The 17,073-nt window shown below is 42.5% G+C and overlaps 1 protein-coding gene across 1 annotated transcript in view; it reads left to right on the plus strand.

Moving 5' to 3' along the window:
• Positions 1 to 11,129, plus strand: part of LOC112140755 (protein turtle) — a 14,654-nt gene extending 3,525 nt beyond the window's left edge. Inside the window, exons 2-7 of the mRNA XM_024263760.2 lie at positions 7,231 to 7,266; positions 7,433 to 7,696; positions 7,771 to 8,016; positions 8,084 to 8,245; positions 8,710 to 8,787; positions 10,881 to 11,129. Of these exons, the coding sequence (XP_024119528.2) occupies positions 7,231 to 7,266; positions 7,433 to 7,696; positions 7,771 to 8,016; positions 8,084 to 8,245; positions 8,710 to 8,787; positions 10,881 to 10,924 (830 nt within the window). The 3' untranslated portion in view covers positions 10,925 to 11,129. The remainder of the gene's footprint in view (positions 1 to 7,230; positions 7,267 to 7,432; positions 7,697 to 7,770; positions 8,017 to 8,083; positions 8,246 to 8,709; positions 8,788 to 10,880) is intronic.
• The last annotated feature ends 5,944 nt before the right edge of the window (positions 11,130 to 17,073 follow it).

Consider the following 17,073-nt stretch of genomic DNA (forward strand, 5'->3'; position numbering starts at 1 on the left):
TTAGGAAGAGTATGCTCTGATAGCTCCGCCCCCAGTCTAACACCAACACCCAATTTCTCCTCTGAGCTAATGATGATCAGCAAAAAACACGTTCATTTTAGATGCAGAATATCGTTGTGACGAAGAGGCTGAGACGTTTGGATCCATATGCAAATGGTTTAATGGACAAGGGCAAGACATAAGCGTGGTCAGAGTCCAGGCGTGGGTCGAGGGAGGAGGCAGGCAGGAAACCGAAGAAACAAGCAGAGATCAAAACCAGGAGACACAGTAACTAGGAAATGCTCAGAGATGTATGCAGGGCAATACAATGCTTCGCAGTGAGGTGGTGACTGAAGGCAGACTATATACACTGGTGGTGATGAGGTGGATTGAAAACAGCTGAGGAGATCTGGCTGGGTGTAGAGAGGGAGTGCAGGGTCAATATTCAGGTGAGGGCTCCCTCTGGTGGTCGTATGTGGAGCCAGGAGGGGAAATGCTGACAATCATATATCTTCCAGTTGTGTTTTGAATAAATTCCAGCTCAAACAGTTTGTTACTTTAGATGCGGGGCTCCTTTAAGACCCCCCCATTGGGCACAGTCTTGAGTGTATTTTTGTTGTGAACCAGTGTAGCGATGGCCGGGCCTACTAAGGGCAGATATATGGTATGTGCATCCATCTTTAAAAAAGAGATTTCTTTTTGAAGGAAAAATCAAATACACACTGCTGGCTCTAGAATGAAATCAAATGGGCGGCAGCCACACGCAGCAGCAGGCGGAGCCTCAGGAATTTAGTTGTTTTACTTCCGGGTAGGACAAAAACTAAAGAAAATAACTGGTAGTATTTCATAAATGTGTTTTTCAGTGTTCCAAATGGGATGTATGATATGGATATGCACAGCAAATCGGGCAGTGTACATTTTATTCCATAGGAGTACATTTTACACCGAATTCGGTGATTATTTGGGTCCAAATTCCCAGTGTCAAAACAACACTGTCCACTGGAGTTAATTAAATAACACCAAAATAGTGTAAAATTCAAACACCGTGAGAGTTTATTAAAAACACTTTTGCAGATATTATTTGACTCTGTTCATATGAACCACAACACTCTTGATGTTGACTACATCTACACTCAAAGTGTAGAAATGAACTCTTATCAGCGTTTTATTTACACCCTATGATATCTCATTTTTATTCTAAAGGGAGTTGATTATTCACCTAATGCAGAATTACACTAATGCCATTTAACACTCAGGTCATACAATAAACTCTTACAATAAACAATATTCTTCCCTAATGTAATAATCTTCCCTATGTAGCGATATGTACTAAAACACTAGTTAGCAACAGTGATTCACGTTCAAGATTACACAATAACCAATCTGACAGCAATTCAAAAGCATTTTTAATTGCCAATTCAAAGTGCCATTGAACATAAAACAAATACAGACAGTAAAGAGACAAAAAAAGACTGAAAACCAAAATCTGTTGTCTCACTAGAATATGTGCTACTATAAAGTGTGAGCTGGTCAGTGAAGTTACTCAACAGGATCATAAGAGCATTATAAAACATAAATATTGTGCCACATAAGTTGGCATCACAGTTAAACACAACTGTCTTAAATAAAAACAAACTTTGTAAATGTTGTAAAGGACAATCCTCTCTGAATCTTTTACAATAACACAAGAACAAAGACCACATAATGTTGAATGTTTTCTAAAACCTGAAAATATGCAAAATCTCTCAGAACAACCATCTTTGTCACATAAAAGCAAATGTACTTGCATTTCTGTCAAACAGAACACCAGAGCATCTTTCTTTTCCTAGATTACCTGACTTAATTGAGAAGTTTTGATCGGAGGTCCTTTACCCTGGCTTTCATGGCATAGGCCCACATCAATATTGGAAATGGTCGTCTGCACAAAAGTATACATGTTGTGCAAGGCCGGGTCGTAGGAAGTCCCAAACACGTAGTGTGCTTTAAAAAGTTCATCGAAGGCTGAAAGTGAAGACTTAGCCTTGCAGGGGATAAGCTGACTGTCCATCACAATGTAGTAGTCATTGATGCTCCCACGTGATGCTCCAACAGCCAGAATGTAGGGCTGCCTCCCCTGGGCTGGGCCTGTCATTTCTTTCCTGACTCAGGTTTTTTTAGGAGTTTTTCCTTACCAGGAGGGAGGGTCTAAGGGCAGGGATAACCAGTTTATTTAGTCTTAGTTTTTAACTATTGTTCATATTTTGAAGCCCAATGAGGCAAATTCTTTTGTGATTTTGGGCTATAAATAAAATTGAATTGAATTGAATTGGTACTGCCACATCCACCACAACGGCTTTCCTCTGTTCTTTATCCACCACTACAATGTCTGGTTGGTTCTCCATTACCATCCTGTCCGTCTGGGTCTGGAAGTCCCACAGGATCTTTGCTCTCTCATTCTCTACCACTTTCTGAGGTGTTTCCATTTTGACTTTGGGGTTTCCAGTCCATATTCTGTAGATGTTTCTGTATATTATTCCAGCTACATGTTTGTGGTGTTCTATGTTTGCTTTCCCAGCCAGCATCTTCCACCCTGCAGGTATGTGCTGGATTGTTTCCTCTTTGAACAGCCTACACTTTGGGTCTTGTCTGGTGTGGTAGATCTGAGCCTCTATCGCTCTGGTGTTCAGGGCTTGTTCCTGTGCTGCCAGGATCAGAACTTCTGTGCTGTTCTGCAGACAGCCCTCTCTAGCCATTGGTAGGACTTCTTGATATCAGCCACCTCAGTTATTGTGTGGTGGTACATCCAGTGCAGGGGCTTGTCCTCCCACGAGACTCTGTCCTCCAGCATCCTCTGCTTTCCATTGTCTGAGACATTCAGTGAGCACACTGTCAGTTGGGGCCTTGAGCTCGGCATATTCATGCATCTTCGATGTTTCATCCTGGATGATGGCTTCCACGCTCACTAGTCCTTGGCCTCCTTCCTTGCAGCTAGTATACGGTCTCATGGGGCTGGATTTGGGATGGAACCCTCCATGTATGGGGAGGAGCTTTCAAGTCTTAACATCTGTGGTCTGTACCTCTTCCTTTGTTCATCTTATTATTCCTGCGGGGTATCTGATGACTGGCAGTGTGTAACTGTTTATTGCCCGGTGATGTGGAGTAAATTGTGGACTGTATCACTGATTCAGGTTTGGGTTTAACAGTAAACAAGATGGTGTGCCGGTCAGAGCACAGGAAGGTAGGAAGAGATGAGGCTCCAGTTGGCAGGTGTTCTTAATTTATTCCAGTGCTGAATAGTATTGCAAAACAAGTCTGTAAATGACAAAGAATGTCTCTTATAATAACATAAAATGCATAAAAAATACTTAATGTAATTAAATAAAGTATAGAAACAAACAAGGGATATGACTGCATCGTCACAAGCCTAGAATCCTCATAACAAATGAAATAAATAATCAAATCTGCTTCAAACCCAACTTAAATATCATTTCCCAATAAAACGGCCTCTAGTGGTCAAGAAAATTACTGCAGGGAAAGAGGAGAAATGCACGTAACTCCCGCGGTGCATTACTAAGCGTCATAAAATCTAAAATCCAGCCATACAATATTTCTTAAAACAAAGGAAACGGAAACTTACGTTTGGTCAATTACTTAAATACTCTAAATACAGCAACTGGGGTGCACAGAATCTAAAAACTGGACAGGATTCTCTCAAACTTAGGATCTCTCTCTGCTGCCTCCGGCATATGGCAAACCGAAACTAACTGGATGGACACACACAAAAAAACACTGAAGAAGAAAATGCGATGTCGCATTCAGTGACATCATCATAGTGGGCTGAGCCTTTGTAACACCCGGGTCTTGTTCTTACCATTGAGCTGGCTTCTCAGGACTTGCCTAACTCATTGGAGGTATTTGGCTGTTGCAGCTTTCCTTGTTGCCTGTTCCAGGTTGCCATTTGCACGTGGAATTCCAAGGTACTTGTAACTGTCCTCAGTGTCTGCTATTGTTCCTTCTGGGAGTGAGACCCTTCTGTGTGGACTACCTTGCCTCTTTGTCAGCATCTGACCGCATTTTCTCCAGTCCGCTCCCTCAGGTCCTCATCCTCCCTCCAACTCGTCATCCCCACCGCCCGCCTTGTCACCATGGGGAGCAGAGCATTCAGTCGCTCTGCACCAAAACTCTGGAACTCTCTCCCACCTGAACTCAGGACTATGGACTCACTCCCTCTCTTCATCTCAAACCTCAAAACCCATCTTTTTAAACTGGCCTACTCATCGTGACTGCAATACATCTGTATTTTTTAACACCAATGTTCTATATTTTTATTTGTGCTTTTATCCTGTTCGGCGACCTTGAGTTCCTTGAAAGGCGCCTGACAAATAAAATTTATTATTATTATTATTATTAAAGGGTCCGCAAACCTCAGTACACGGGCAATACCGGTACCCTAACCCAGTATTGTTACCCTAACCTTAACCCGGTACTGGTTTGCACCCGGAGCCGCGTCTGGTACCATTTTGGGTCTGGTACAGCATCTGGTTCGGTGTCCGGTTAGGGAACGGGACTGGTCTTGGGTATTGGTTTGCTACGCATCACGATACTGGACCGATTCTGGATTATGGCAGAGAGTTTGGGGACCTGTGAGTTAATGGGAACAGCCAGCATGTCAAAATATGAGTTGGGGACACCTAAAACATCAAAAAGTGAGGCAGAAGGGTCCTTAACCAAATGTTAATATGTAGCAACTTGGTTTTGAGAATGTCTTGGCAAAACAACTGTGGTAGACTTAGTGTCACCTTGGTATGATTTTTCGTTAATTAATTTTTTTACAACACATTTAAACTAGAGTGGCAGGAACCCCTAAAGATGGAACATCTCATGAGAAGAAACCAAACAAAACAGTACAAATAGAGATTAAATGCAAGCAAAACACACACACTCATACACATATAGATACACTGGCTGCCAATATCCACCCCTACCTAACATGACACTTCAGAAAGCTTTTAAATAAACACATTTGTGAAAAAAGCTGAATGGAAAAAGCAAAAAACACAAAAAAATAAATGAATGCTGAAGTAAAGACAGTGGGCAATTAACAAAACACCCTGCATTTAAAAACAACACAGTTGAGTTTGAGATGAATTAAAAGAACTTTCTTGAACGATGACAGAGATAAAATGGAACGTAAAGATAGAAGCCCCAGTCATTGGGAGCTTTAACACAAAAAACATTTTTCCCAGATTGTTTTTATGTCTCAGAACAAAGAAGAATACCTGCTTATTATGGCATAGGCAATGCTGTGAACTAAAAAGAACTAGGCACTGTTTCAAATAAAAAGAAAGGTCAAGTTAAATGCATTTGAAAATGAATTGAAACCAGTGAAATTGTCGTCTATCTGATAGTGAAAGCCAGCCCAGACGTTCAAACAGTGTGCAGTGATGAGTACTGTAGGGACAACGTAAAACAAAGCGGCACATAGAATTGTAGATGACATTAAGGGAGCGTAAGCAGGCTGAAGAAGCATTAAAGTAAATAATATCAGCATAGTCAAAAATAGGGAGTAATAATTGTGATATTAGTCTTTTTCTGATATGGAAATAAGCAAGGGAACTAATTGATAAAGTGATTTAAGATAGTAGTTTAATTCACTGGTGATAAACTGAATATGAGTTTATAAGGATCAGTTAGGTTCAAACCAGACACCAGGATATTTAAAAGTTTTGTTTCCTTTAGAGGAGAGGAGTACAAAAAATGCAGATTAAAATTCAAACCACATGGGTTTATTGTATCAGCCAATGCTGAACTGAGTCAAAGTCATGCTGTAAGCAGTTGATATTGTCAGTGATGTTTGTTTTGGAGCTATAAATTATTGTATCATTGGCATGAAGATGGATTTTCAGAATCAGAATGATCTTTAATGTCATTGTTGCACAAGGACTTGTGATACAACGAAAAAACAGTGGCTCTCCAGACAATAGAATAAAGATAAGGTAATATGTAAAAAGTCTAAAAACTGTAGAATAAAAAAAATACAAAAATAAGAATAAAACTATTATTTACATATATTGTACATGGAAGATAAATTAAAGACAGTACCAATATCAATTGTTATTGCACATAGGTAAGATTGCACGTCTGAATATTGCACATTTATGAATACGGGTTATAAGTTTCCTCTTTTATTTATGATGACTGTTGCCCTTGGAAAAAAACTGTTTTCAATTTTACAATTTGAGCAAGAATTTGGAAAGCTAATGATGAAAAGTGAAAATAAAAGTGGCCTCAGGGAAGAACCTTGGGGAACACCTTTATAGATTCTAGTGAAATTTGACTGAGAGTCCCCGATAGACACAAACTGACAGTGATAGTGAAGGTAAGAATTAAACCAGAGAAGAGAATAATGAGAGAGACCAATTGCCAAATGCTTTGGAGAGGTCCAAAATGATAGTGCCTGTGCACATATTATTGATATATTATTAATATGCGCACAGATTTGAGTCACGACCCAAAAGACTTGGGTTACAACTGATGAGATTTGAGATTGCTGTAGCAACATTAAAGAGTACATAAGAAAATAAAAAACTGATGGTCATAAGAATAACCCAATGGTTTCATCCAAACAAATCTTAAGGGGTCAGAGATGCCAAACCAAAGGGATAAAACCAGTCAACTGCTGACTACTACTGGTTGACCCTGAAGTTGATCTTCTTTGCTACAAAAGTGTACACTTTCTCTTATGTTCTCTTTGGTGGGCAGCACAAATGAACCAGATGCTAAGAGATGGGACTCACCTTGAATGGCTAACGGAAGGGTGATCGATCGTGACCCAGAAGGATCCCTCAAAGGGTGTGGTCCCATCCAACTACTGACCAATAACCTGTCTCTCCACAGCATTGAAGCTCATTTCATTGCAACCAAAATACATAGAAACATGGATCAATACATGAGCGACACACAGCATTAATACTGAGAACAACATCACTAACCCTAAAACTGACATTAGTCAAAAAAACAAATGGACATATTTTGAAGATCCAGCAACAGTCTTCAGGAACAAAAAAAAAAAACCGGTGTTCAAGTCAAGAATTGGAACAATTCTCTGAAAAAAAACACGTATCTACAAATTAAACCAAAGCTTTCTGATGCAGAAATAAGGAAACAGATTTGTGTGGGTTCTGTTTATTAAAAGAAAAGAAAAAAAAATCAAACTTTTCCTTTTCTGGCTTGGAGTCTGTTTTTTTATCCATTCTTTTGGTTTCTCTCCAGGTCTGATGTTTCTGCTTTACACCAAATCAAACCAAAGTGAGTCACAGTTTATGATCATTGAAAAACAGTTATATAAGTTAAAACAAAGATTTTAAGAGACTAATTTCTGCATTATTACAAACAAATAAATAATTACCTATGTGTTTGTTTTCTTCTTTTAATAACAATCGAAAGATCAAGTTTTTCCTCTCAACCTTTTCAGTTGGTGTGACTGTGAGTCCCAGCAGATCTCAGTTCTTTAAAGGAGAATCAGTGATTCTGAACTGTGAGGACGACAGCTCTGCAGGATGGACTCTGAGGAGGAACACCTCAGGAGGAACCAGGACTCAGTGTGGATCTGAGTGGGGATCAGGAGATGGTTTGTCCTGTGAGATTGATTACCTGGTTCCATCAGACAGTGGAGTGTACTGGTGTGAGTCCAGAGGGGGAGGAGCCAGCAGCATGCTGGTTAACATCAGTGTCTCTGGTAAGATCAGACTGTGGAGTTAGTGTTGCTGCAGCTGTGTGCAGATGGATGAAATGCTTTGTCTCTGTGTTGAGGTGGATCAGTGATCCTGCAGAGTCCTGTCCTCCCTGTGATGGAGGGTCATGACCTCACTCTGAGCTGTCAATCAAAGACCCCTCCCTCCAACCCCTCAGCTGCTTTCTATAAAGATGGCTCCCTCATCAGGACTGAGCCTACAGGTCACATGACCCTCCAGCATGTTTCCAGGTCTGATGAAGGTCTCTACAAGTGTCACATCAGGGATCATGGAGAGTCTCCATCCAGCTGGATCTCTGTCTCAGGTGAGGAGCTCCTTCAGGGTCAGAGGTCACGCTCTTCTTCTTCTTCATCATCTTTGGTCTGTTTCAGAGAGACCATCAACCACCTCTGCTCCTTCAACCACGTCTGCTCCTGGTTCTCCTGGTTCTCCTCTCCTCCACATCCTGTTACCTGCTACCTGTGTTGGTTCTGTGGTTCTCCTGATGTCTTTGGTTCTATTTCTGTGGAAATGTTTTCAACAGAAATCTAGAGGTAAGAAACAAAATCATAATTTAAACTTTAAACCTCTTTTTCATCTTCTTCTTAATCAAATCCTCAGTTCTTGATCTTCTGTCCCTGAAAAACTTCTGAAGTTCTGAAAGAGGTTTGAGGTTCTTAAAGAAATTTGAGGTTCTGAATGATCCAGAAGTTTCCATTTTTGGAGCCACTGAGGATCTCTGAGAACATCTCAAACTGAAACAGATTCATCAGAACTTTGATGGTTTCTGGATTTACCAGGACCTCTGTTTGGGGGAGGAGCTTAAATGCTGGTTCCAGTTTGTTGTAGATTCTAGTAGAAGAAGTTCTGGATCCATCGATGTCAGTGGATGAATGGACCAATGAGGTTCTGTTCTGGTTCCTCTCAGGTGTTCTTCATGTGGAGAAGATCTCTGAGACCACAGACTGATGAACACAGTTACCTTTCAGGTTCTCTGACTTTGATTCTGCTGTTGCAGAAGAACCGCCTCCTGATGACATCACTTACAGCCACGTCAACACCAGATCAGCTGGTTCTGGACCTCCACCCAGCAGAGGTAGGTTCTCCTGTTTCCTCCTAGAGTTCTGCTTCTGAAACTGAAGGTTGGAGTGGTCTTCAACCTGAACTCAGCTGACCCTCCAGAATAAAAGCATCAGTTTAGTGTTGTGTTTCCACTTTAGCAGAAGTCTTAAATGGATCTTTCAGAAAGGATCAGATTGAGGTTTGATTCTTTCTGGAGCTTCTTTCCAGCCTCTGAAGCTGTGAAGTTTCTCTGCAGTCTCTTTCTGATCATTGCTGATGCTGTTCTTCTCACAGGCTGGACTGTTGGTGGTTGTTCTATAACAAACTGCAGATCTGTGGTTGATCTGGTTTTAAATAGACTTCATCTGAACAGATCAGACCATGAGACTGTCAAAGAGAAGAGCAGTCACAGATGGACAGACGGATGAGTTTGGAATCAAAGTTCTGTTTGGACCAGCAGGAATAGTTCAGTCTAAAAAGAATGGAAGAGAGTCTGAGATGATCTGCTGCTTTTCTGTGGCTCCAAGTATCTTCATCAATCAAATAAACCAGGGGTGTCCTAACTTTTGCCAAGAGGGAGAGATTTGGTTAAGTAAATATGTTTTAGAGAGCTCAACATTCGACTTGAAATTATTTTAACAATTTTGCTAACAATAAATGCTAATTAACTATTCAAAGTCCCCCTCTAGTAATCGTAGAATCTGTTTTCAAATCGTTCCCAGTGTTCTTTTAATCATGATGTTGTTTTTAGCCAAAATTAAAAAAAACTGTGTCACTTTCAAGGACATAGTCTCTGCAGAGTTGTGGGCAAGACTGTTGGTGCAAAAATAAGTCTCCACTGATATCTCATCATCCCTTTTTTTACATTCTCTCCTGTTGGCTTACAGCCCCTCCAACACGTTCTCATTCTCACGTTGTCACACATTGATGTTTGGTTAAGGGCTCGTCCACGTCAATAACTTCTATTTTTGGTGGTGAAGATCTGGTGATGATCCGGGTATTAGAGTTCTGGACCAGTTGGAGTTTGTGGATGGACTTGTTGGGAAGACCAAAGAGAAGAAAATTTCAGTAGTCAATTAGGCTGGTGACGAGGCTGTGGACCAAAATGGAACCCATGTGGAGTAACACCCATGCTCTTAATTTGGTAGGAGGTAACTGAAGAGTCACTGACAGAAAGGGTAAGGGTGTTGAGTTAAAATAGAATTCTTCAGAGTCTGCAGTGAGTAGCAGGTCATTGGTGATTTTGATTAATGTGGTTTGACTGGGGACAATGGCAGGGCTACAGTGAAAGAGACTAGGACGTGGTCTGAGATGGTGAGATCAACAGGTATGCAGTTTAAGGGAGTCAGGTCCAAACAACAAACTACATCCAGAGTGTAACCTTAAGCATTGGTGGGAAAATCAGTATTTTGTCCTAACTTGTGGTCAAGAATTCTGGGTCATGACCCAAAGAAAGAGATCCAGACTCGAGCGGCTGAAATGAGTTTCCTCTTGAGGGTGTCTGGACGCTCCCTTAGGGATAGGATGAAAAGCTCGGTCACCTGTAGGGAGCTCGGAGTGGAGCCGCTTCTTCACATCCAGAGGAGACAGTTGAGGTAGATCGGAAATCTCATCTGATGTCTCCTGGACGTCTCCCTGGAGAGGTGTTCCGGGCATGTCCCACTGGACGGAGGCCCAAGGAAGACCTAGACCAGGAAACAGGCCACATCTCTTGGCTGGCCTGGGAACGCCTCGGGGTCCAGAGGAGCTGGAGGAAGAGACCAGGGGGAGGGAAGTCTGGATATCTTTGCTTAGACTGCTGCCCTCACGACCCGGTCTGGATGAGCGGAAGAAGATGGACGGATAGTTAGCATGCCTCTTTTGAAAACAGTTACAGTGTCTGGACATATTATGCTCATTCAGTAGCATCATATTTCACTAAAACAATTCTACCACTACCAAACATTTCCACTAGTCCTGGAGGCGATGGGCCTCACTGTCAACTTTTATTATTCTTTTAGCCTTTGGGCCGCTGGAAATTTGACCACAGGCCAGACTTTGGACATGCCTGAGTTAAAGTGATGAAGGTTCCTCAAATTCTGCTGCAGGTCTGTCAATCATTTTCTAAAACTGTGTTTGTGTTTTCAGATCCTCCATCAGATCCAATCATCATCTACTCAACTCTGAGATAATCGTCTCTTCTGAGAATCTTCTGGACTCAAACTGATCCTCTCAGATCCTGAACCAGATAATTTTTCCATGTAAGAATGTTTAAATGTTTATATTTGAATCATAAAATCTTTATTGATACAGACATTGTGTTCTAATGAACGATTCTGTTGTAAATGTTTGTCCTGAGATGAATAAAGCTTGTAGTGAGGAGTTTGTGTGATCTGAGCTGCAGTCTGGCGCTGGTTCTTCTGGTCAGGAAGCTTCACACTGACAATTGTTACCCACACGTCTCTGTGGGTAACACTTCTGCTAAACCAGATGCACGTTAACATCAACACCCCTGCTAGGCGCTAAAAAACAGAATACACAACCACAAACAACAGAGTCCTCTGGTCTGCGGTTGGAAAGCATGCATGCAGTTGGTGCACGAGTCAGAGTGTGTCTTTGTGTATGTGTGTTTGTGTATTTGTGTTTGTGTGTTTGTGTTTGTGTGATTATTGTAGTCTGGACAAGAATAAAAAAACAAATAATTGTTAAGAAGTGTGAAGACCTTCAGGTGTTTGCAGAAGAGACGTTGTGTATTAGAATCTGCACAGGAGACACTCTGGGGGTCAGAGGTCAACAGAGAAAGAGCGGGAGAAAGAGGAAGTTTCTTCTACAGCTCTGACTGCTGAGAATCTCTGAACTGAAGCTGAAGTCACAGGTAAGAGCTGCTTATTGCAGAAACATGCAGGAACTAGAGAGCTCAGGTTTCCTTCCTCTCAAGATCACATCTTCTCGTCTGCATTTAAGAGTCGGGTCAGGTCCTGTTCTGAGAGGAAGATACAGTATGTGTTCAGGAGTGTTCATAAATATTCACCTTTAAAAAGAGAATGAAGAAGTAGAACATAAACAGTCAGGAAACTGAACCCCGACCTTATGAACATTATCTAGTTCCTGTTTTCAGACTTAACAGTTCAGAAGAAAACCGGATCAGATTAAAGACTCGTGATGCATTCTGACAAAGTGTTTAGAGTCTTCTTGACCAAAAACTTCTTGAAACACCTCCAACTTCACAGGGATTGTCCAAACGACGTGGTCAGTCCAGTGTTGATCCATCAGGAGATGGACTCTGTATCCTGAACCTCCTCACACTGAGGCCTCCACAGACAGAGTTCCTGGACCGTTTAGTGAGATCCACAATCCTAAACCCAGAATCCCAGAAACTGCTCAGAGTCCCAAACGCTGATGTGTGCGACTCTACTTCCTGTTTATGTCTTTGCATAGAGCATCTCCTTTCATCTTCTCCTTTCAGGGCACAGCACAGTGAAACCCCCTGATGAGTCACACATGAATTTGTATTCACCACTTTGTGAATTTCCACCTAAACTGGGTGGAGGGGGCTGGGAAACTGAGTGGTTCTAAACTGTTTGAGGCCTCGTGTAGACCCTCCAAGACAGAAAGGTGTCTAGTGTGTCTAGTACTGTCAAAAGAAGAGAACCCAGGAGTGAAGGAAGAAGTCAATTTATTAGGTCAATAAGGAGTAGGGTTTTAGGGGTGACACCCCCGGACAGCAGGGGGCGCAGGACCTTGCAGAATCTCCGCAGAGACAAGAGGGAAAGTCAATGTCTGAGAGTGGAGGAAGTGAGAGAGGGCAGGCAGGTAGAACAAAAGTTTCCAGGTGGGGATGTCTAATCCACAGAGTTGTGATCCAGCAGGAGGAGGAAGAGGCTGAGACCTAGCTAAGGCTGAGTGAGAACATGGAGTTTGGCGCTGGCTAGGGTTTCAAAGTGAAGGGTGACTGGACATAAACAGAACAACTGAGATGTTCCGGAAGAGAGCGGAAAACAGGAGCGTTCTTAATAAGAAGCAGGAGAAGGTGAATGACATCTCGGGTGATTCCTCCAACTGGACGCCTGGGCAAACAAGGAGTGTAGCAGCTAACATGACAAAAGGACCCAGAAGACGAGTGCAACAAAGAGCAGTTTAGAACCTCCTATGAGTTTTAAAATCTGCTCTCTGGGTTGGTGATACCACAGCCCCACATGGGTACAGGTCTGGGGTTGGTGCTTGCACTAGAGTGCCTGTGAATCGATGTTCTAGCTAGGCCATCTCAAAGGGAGGATTGGGGATCAGTACTCTCTCAGCCCACCAGTGGTTTAGGCAGCAGTTCAAATGTGGATTTGACTCATTTTCCTGTTGTGGAATCTGTCTTTTAGGACATGAAACACTAGTCCTCTGGCAGGGAGGGGTTTGGGGTAGAGAACTAACATCGTCTGCCTGACTTCAGCATGTGGGTTGGAGTCTACCACTTTGGAGTTGCTCACAGTGAGAGTTTTCAGGCTGGTGTGGTATTTATGATAAACCCCCAACTTGAGGTAAAACAGTTGGTCATGTATCTACGCTAGCGTCGTTAGCTCCAATTGTTATACAGTGTCGTCAGACAAGTCTTTAGCAACAGTTGCTAGCGTCGTTAGCTCTTGTTGTTTTACAGCGTTGTTGGGAAAGTCTTTAGCAACAGTTGCTAGCGTTGTTAGCTCCAATTGTTTTACAGTGTCGTCAGACAAGTCTTTAGCAACAGTTGCTAGCGTCGTTAGCTCCAATTGTTATACAGTGTCGTCAGACAAGTCTTTAGCAACAGTTGCTAGTGTCGTTAGCTCTTGTTGTTTTACAGCGTCGTTGGGAAAGTCTTTAGCCAGAGTTGCTATTCTATTGTTAGAACTTTCATTTCACAGGACACCCAGAAGATATTGCTTAGTAGCACATAGACATGAACGAATGTTCAATAAACTTGTTCAGTAGACATAGAGAGTGTATGCAAAAGATATTTTTGACACAAATGGAACCCCATACTGCCTGGACTAAGCCAGACTCCGCCTTCAGTGGCCCTATGGTAAACTGAGTTTGAGAACACTTGTAGGTGGGGTTGGTCTCTGACGGTCGTCAGGCTGGACAGCAGTTTGTAGTATCCAGCCTACTCGAGGTCTCTGTAATCAGACTCTACTGTCCTCCTGAGGGGATTCAACACCGTTGTGGTCGTGGTACCTGGAATGACCATCATATCTACACCCACATGATGTTCTGTTGTTGGACTTTTGTTGTTTATATGATTTGTTTATATGTCAAAATCTGTTGATTTGACAGCGGTGAGCTACCTGTAACACTAGAAGGTGCAGTTCTTGGACTATTTACAGCTTAGTTTTTAGAGATAATAAATATAATATGAATTTAGTAAATATACCACAACATTGTTTTTTAAGCTTTAATTTGAACCATATTTGTGAAAATCTGTTTAAAAATGAAGGAGCTAGCCCGATTTTTGTAGCTGATGCCTTCAAGTCTCATTGAAACGGCTGCATTCTATTGCTAACAGTGGGCGGGGCTTATGTACTGCAGCTCAGAGCATGATGATGTCAGACTTCTGGGACTTACCAATCACAAAATTTAACTGCAATACCTCATTTCAACCTGTAGAGCAAACAGACGGTTTTTGACCATATTTTCTGGAATTAAACAAGTTTATTTTAATTTGTCAAAAATGTGGCAACAACCAACAGAAAACACTTTTAAAGCCCCATTTAGGGAGGTCAATAGCCAAAAAAAGATGATTTAGGGTTTGGTTACCCTTTAAGTTAGATTCATTTTTATGGAAATTAATTAAAGGTGAATGTAGAGAATTTGTCAATAAAACTATTTTATCGCTGAGACGATTGAATCTATGTTCAGATTTTCCTTCAGGTTAAAAAGATTTATTATTGTGTTTTGATCTTTAACACAGGAGGATTGTGAGTTTATTTACTTTTCTTTGCTGTAGGAAAACACTTAGACTTCTGGAGCTCTTTGGCGCTGCCTGGTGGCTCCCTGGAAACTGGAAAAAGATGGGGGAGGGAAACACGTTTTTTGTTTTAATGTGGTTTCTGTAGGAGGAGTGGACAAACATGACACAAACACTCCTAACGTTTCCCAATGCTGTAAAATGTGTAGAATAAATATTAAGTTTCAACAAAGACTTGTGTCATAGCCTGCAGGCTGTTGTGTGATGGGCCATGAATGTTTGCTCTGTAGCGAGAAGTTGTCAAATAACACAAAGAGTCATGTGGAAAGACATTTGCAGTTAAAGCATGCTACGTTTGCAGCCCAGTGCCCAGTTGGAGTGAGAGAAAAAGTGCGATCGCTTGACTTTTACAGAAATTAGAGGAGCGTGAAAATAGATGAAGTGATTCCATCTCCAAAAATAAAAATGACATAAAGAATCGGATTTCTTGATTGGATTTCTTTAATTTCATCAAAGCAATGAAACATCCTGTAATTCATTAATATTGTAATGAAACTTCATCCTACAGAGTAGTCACACGGTGTGTCATTCTCCACAGGATTAAATAAACATTTAATCATGAAGGCTCATTATGTGTTTGTAACCAACACAGTCATTTTGATAGTAGGCTAATGTAGACACATACATCACGTGTTACCTTCATTATAAGGCTGATATAAGGATTTTCATTTGCTGCGCCTCCAGACATATTTCCTTTTTCGGTCCAATACGACTCTTTCAACAGACTTTAGACGTAGAGGTTTGAGGGAACGCCGCAGACGGAAACGCTCCAGGTTTCCCCTCACGGACAGACGGCAGCAGTTCTCCGTCTTTTCTGGTTCCACCGGATTCCTTCACATGTTGGAACACAGACGTCTTCATCACAGAAACACCACATAATGATGATAATGGATTTGATTTCTCTGAGCTTCTCCAGAGGTTTACATCCTGGGGCGGCTGTGGTGCAGTGGTAGGGCGGTCGACTCCTGATCGGAAGCGAGCGGACTCAATTCCCGCCTTTCCCCCCCATGTGTCAAAGTGTCCTTGGGCAAGACACTGAACCCCGAATTGCCTCTGGTGGGAGGTTGGCGCCAGTGTTCGGCAGCGGAGCCACCACCAGTGTGTGAATGAATGAATGGGTGAATGTGTCTGTGACTGTGATGCGCTTTGGGTCCTCGAAGGAGGTAGAAAGTTATACAAGTATACGACATTTACCATCTGTTTTTCACTTATACTTGGTGATGGTAAAGGGGAAGACAGATGGAGGCGTGGCTCCCAGTAAACACCTCCAGCCCCTCTATCCATCACCGGGACATTCACACTCCAGTGGAGACACCCTGGAAGATTGGGGGGGTATCTGAGAGGGGCGGGAATCGATCCGCCAACCCTTCAATCACTGATCGACCCGCTCCACCACATGAACCACCGTCACCAGGAGAATGATCCCTGATGGACCTGACAGGAAGACGAGCAGCGAGAATTTCACAATAAAAGACATATGACTGAAATACAATGTTATAGAAAACTACACACATGTACACAAATGCACAAACAAACACACAAAAAACCATCAATCTATTAGTGTTTGTGAGCTTATGTGTCTGTCTGTGTTTTGTGTCAGTGTCCAGGTTCGTGTTTTGTGTGTCGTTTGTGTCTGTGTGTGTCTGTGTGTGTGTGTGTGTGTGTTTGTGTTTATTTTGTGTGTTTGCATTTGTGTCAGTCGGACACACACATCACACACGTGTTTTTAAGCATTTCTTTGTATTTGTGTATGAGTGTCTGACACACAAATACAAACAAACATACAAGAGCATGTACACACACATAACACACACTCGTCCTTCAGTTCCTCCTGGATGTTTTCTAGACATTCTCCTCACTCCGTTCCTCCTCGGTCTGTCCCTCCCCGCCGTGTTCCTCCTCGCCGTGTCCCTCCTCGCCGTGCTCCTCCTCGCCGTGTTCCTCCCCGCCGTGTTCCTCCTCGCCGTGTCCCTCCACGCCGTGTTCCTCCCCCCTCCATCTGAGCGTGTCAGCAGGTGTGTCGCTGCCTTCTACAACTTCTGTCAGAAACAAGTCTGAGCTCGTCCTCCAAACTGTCATCAGACGACGAGGAGAAACTCCAACGTTTCCTCCTCATTCGTCGCTCTGAACCAGAGAAAGTCTCTGTTTCCTCCTGGAGCTCAGAACCTCTGAGGACACCAGGATGACCTCCAGACCTGCTCTGGTCCTCAGCCTCTGTGGAGTCTTCACCTGTGCAGGTGAGTGGAAGCTGCAGCTGAACCAGAGGAGGAGGAGGAGATCTGTCAGTGAGGAGCAGGAGGAGATCTGTCAGTGAGGAGCAGGAGGAGATCTGTCAGTGAGGAGCAGGAGGAGATC

The sequence above is a fragment of the Oryzias melastigma genome, linkage group LG18 (genome assembly GCF_002922805.2).
Source record: "Oryzias melastigma strain HK-1 linkage group LG18, ASM292280v2, whole genome shotgun sequence".
NCBI classification, from domain to species: domain Eukaryota; kingdom Metazoa; phylum Chordata; class Actinopteri; order Beloniformes; family Adrianichthyidae; genus Oryzias; species Oryzias melastigma.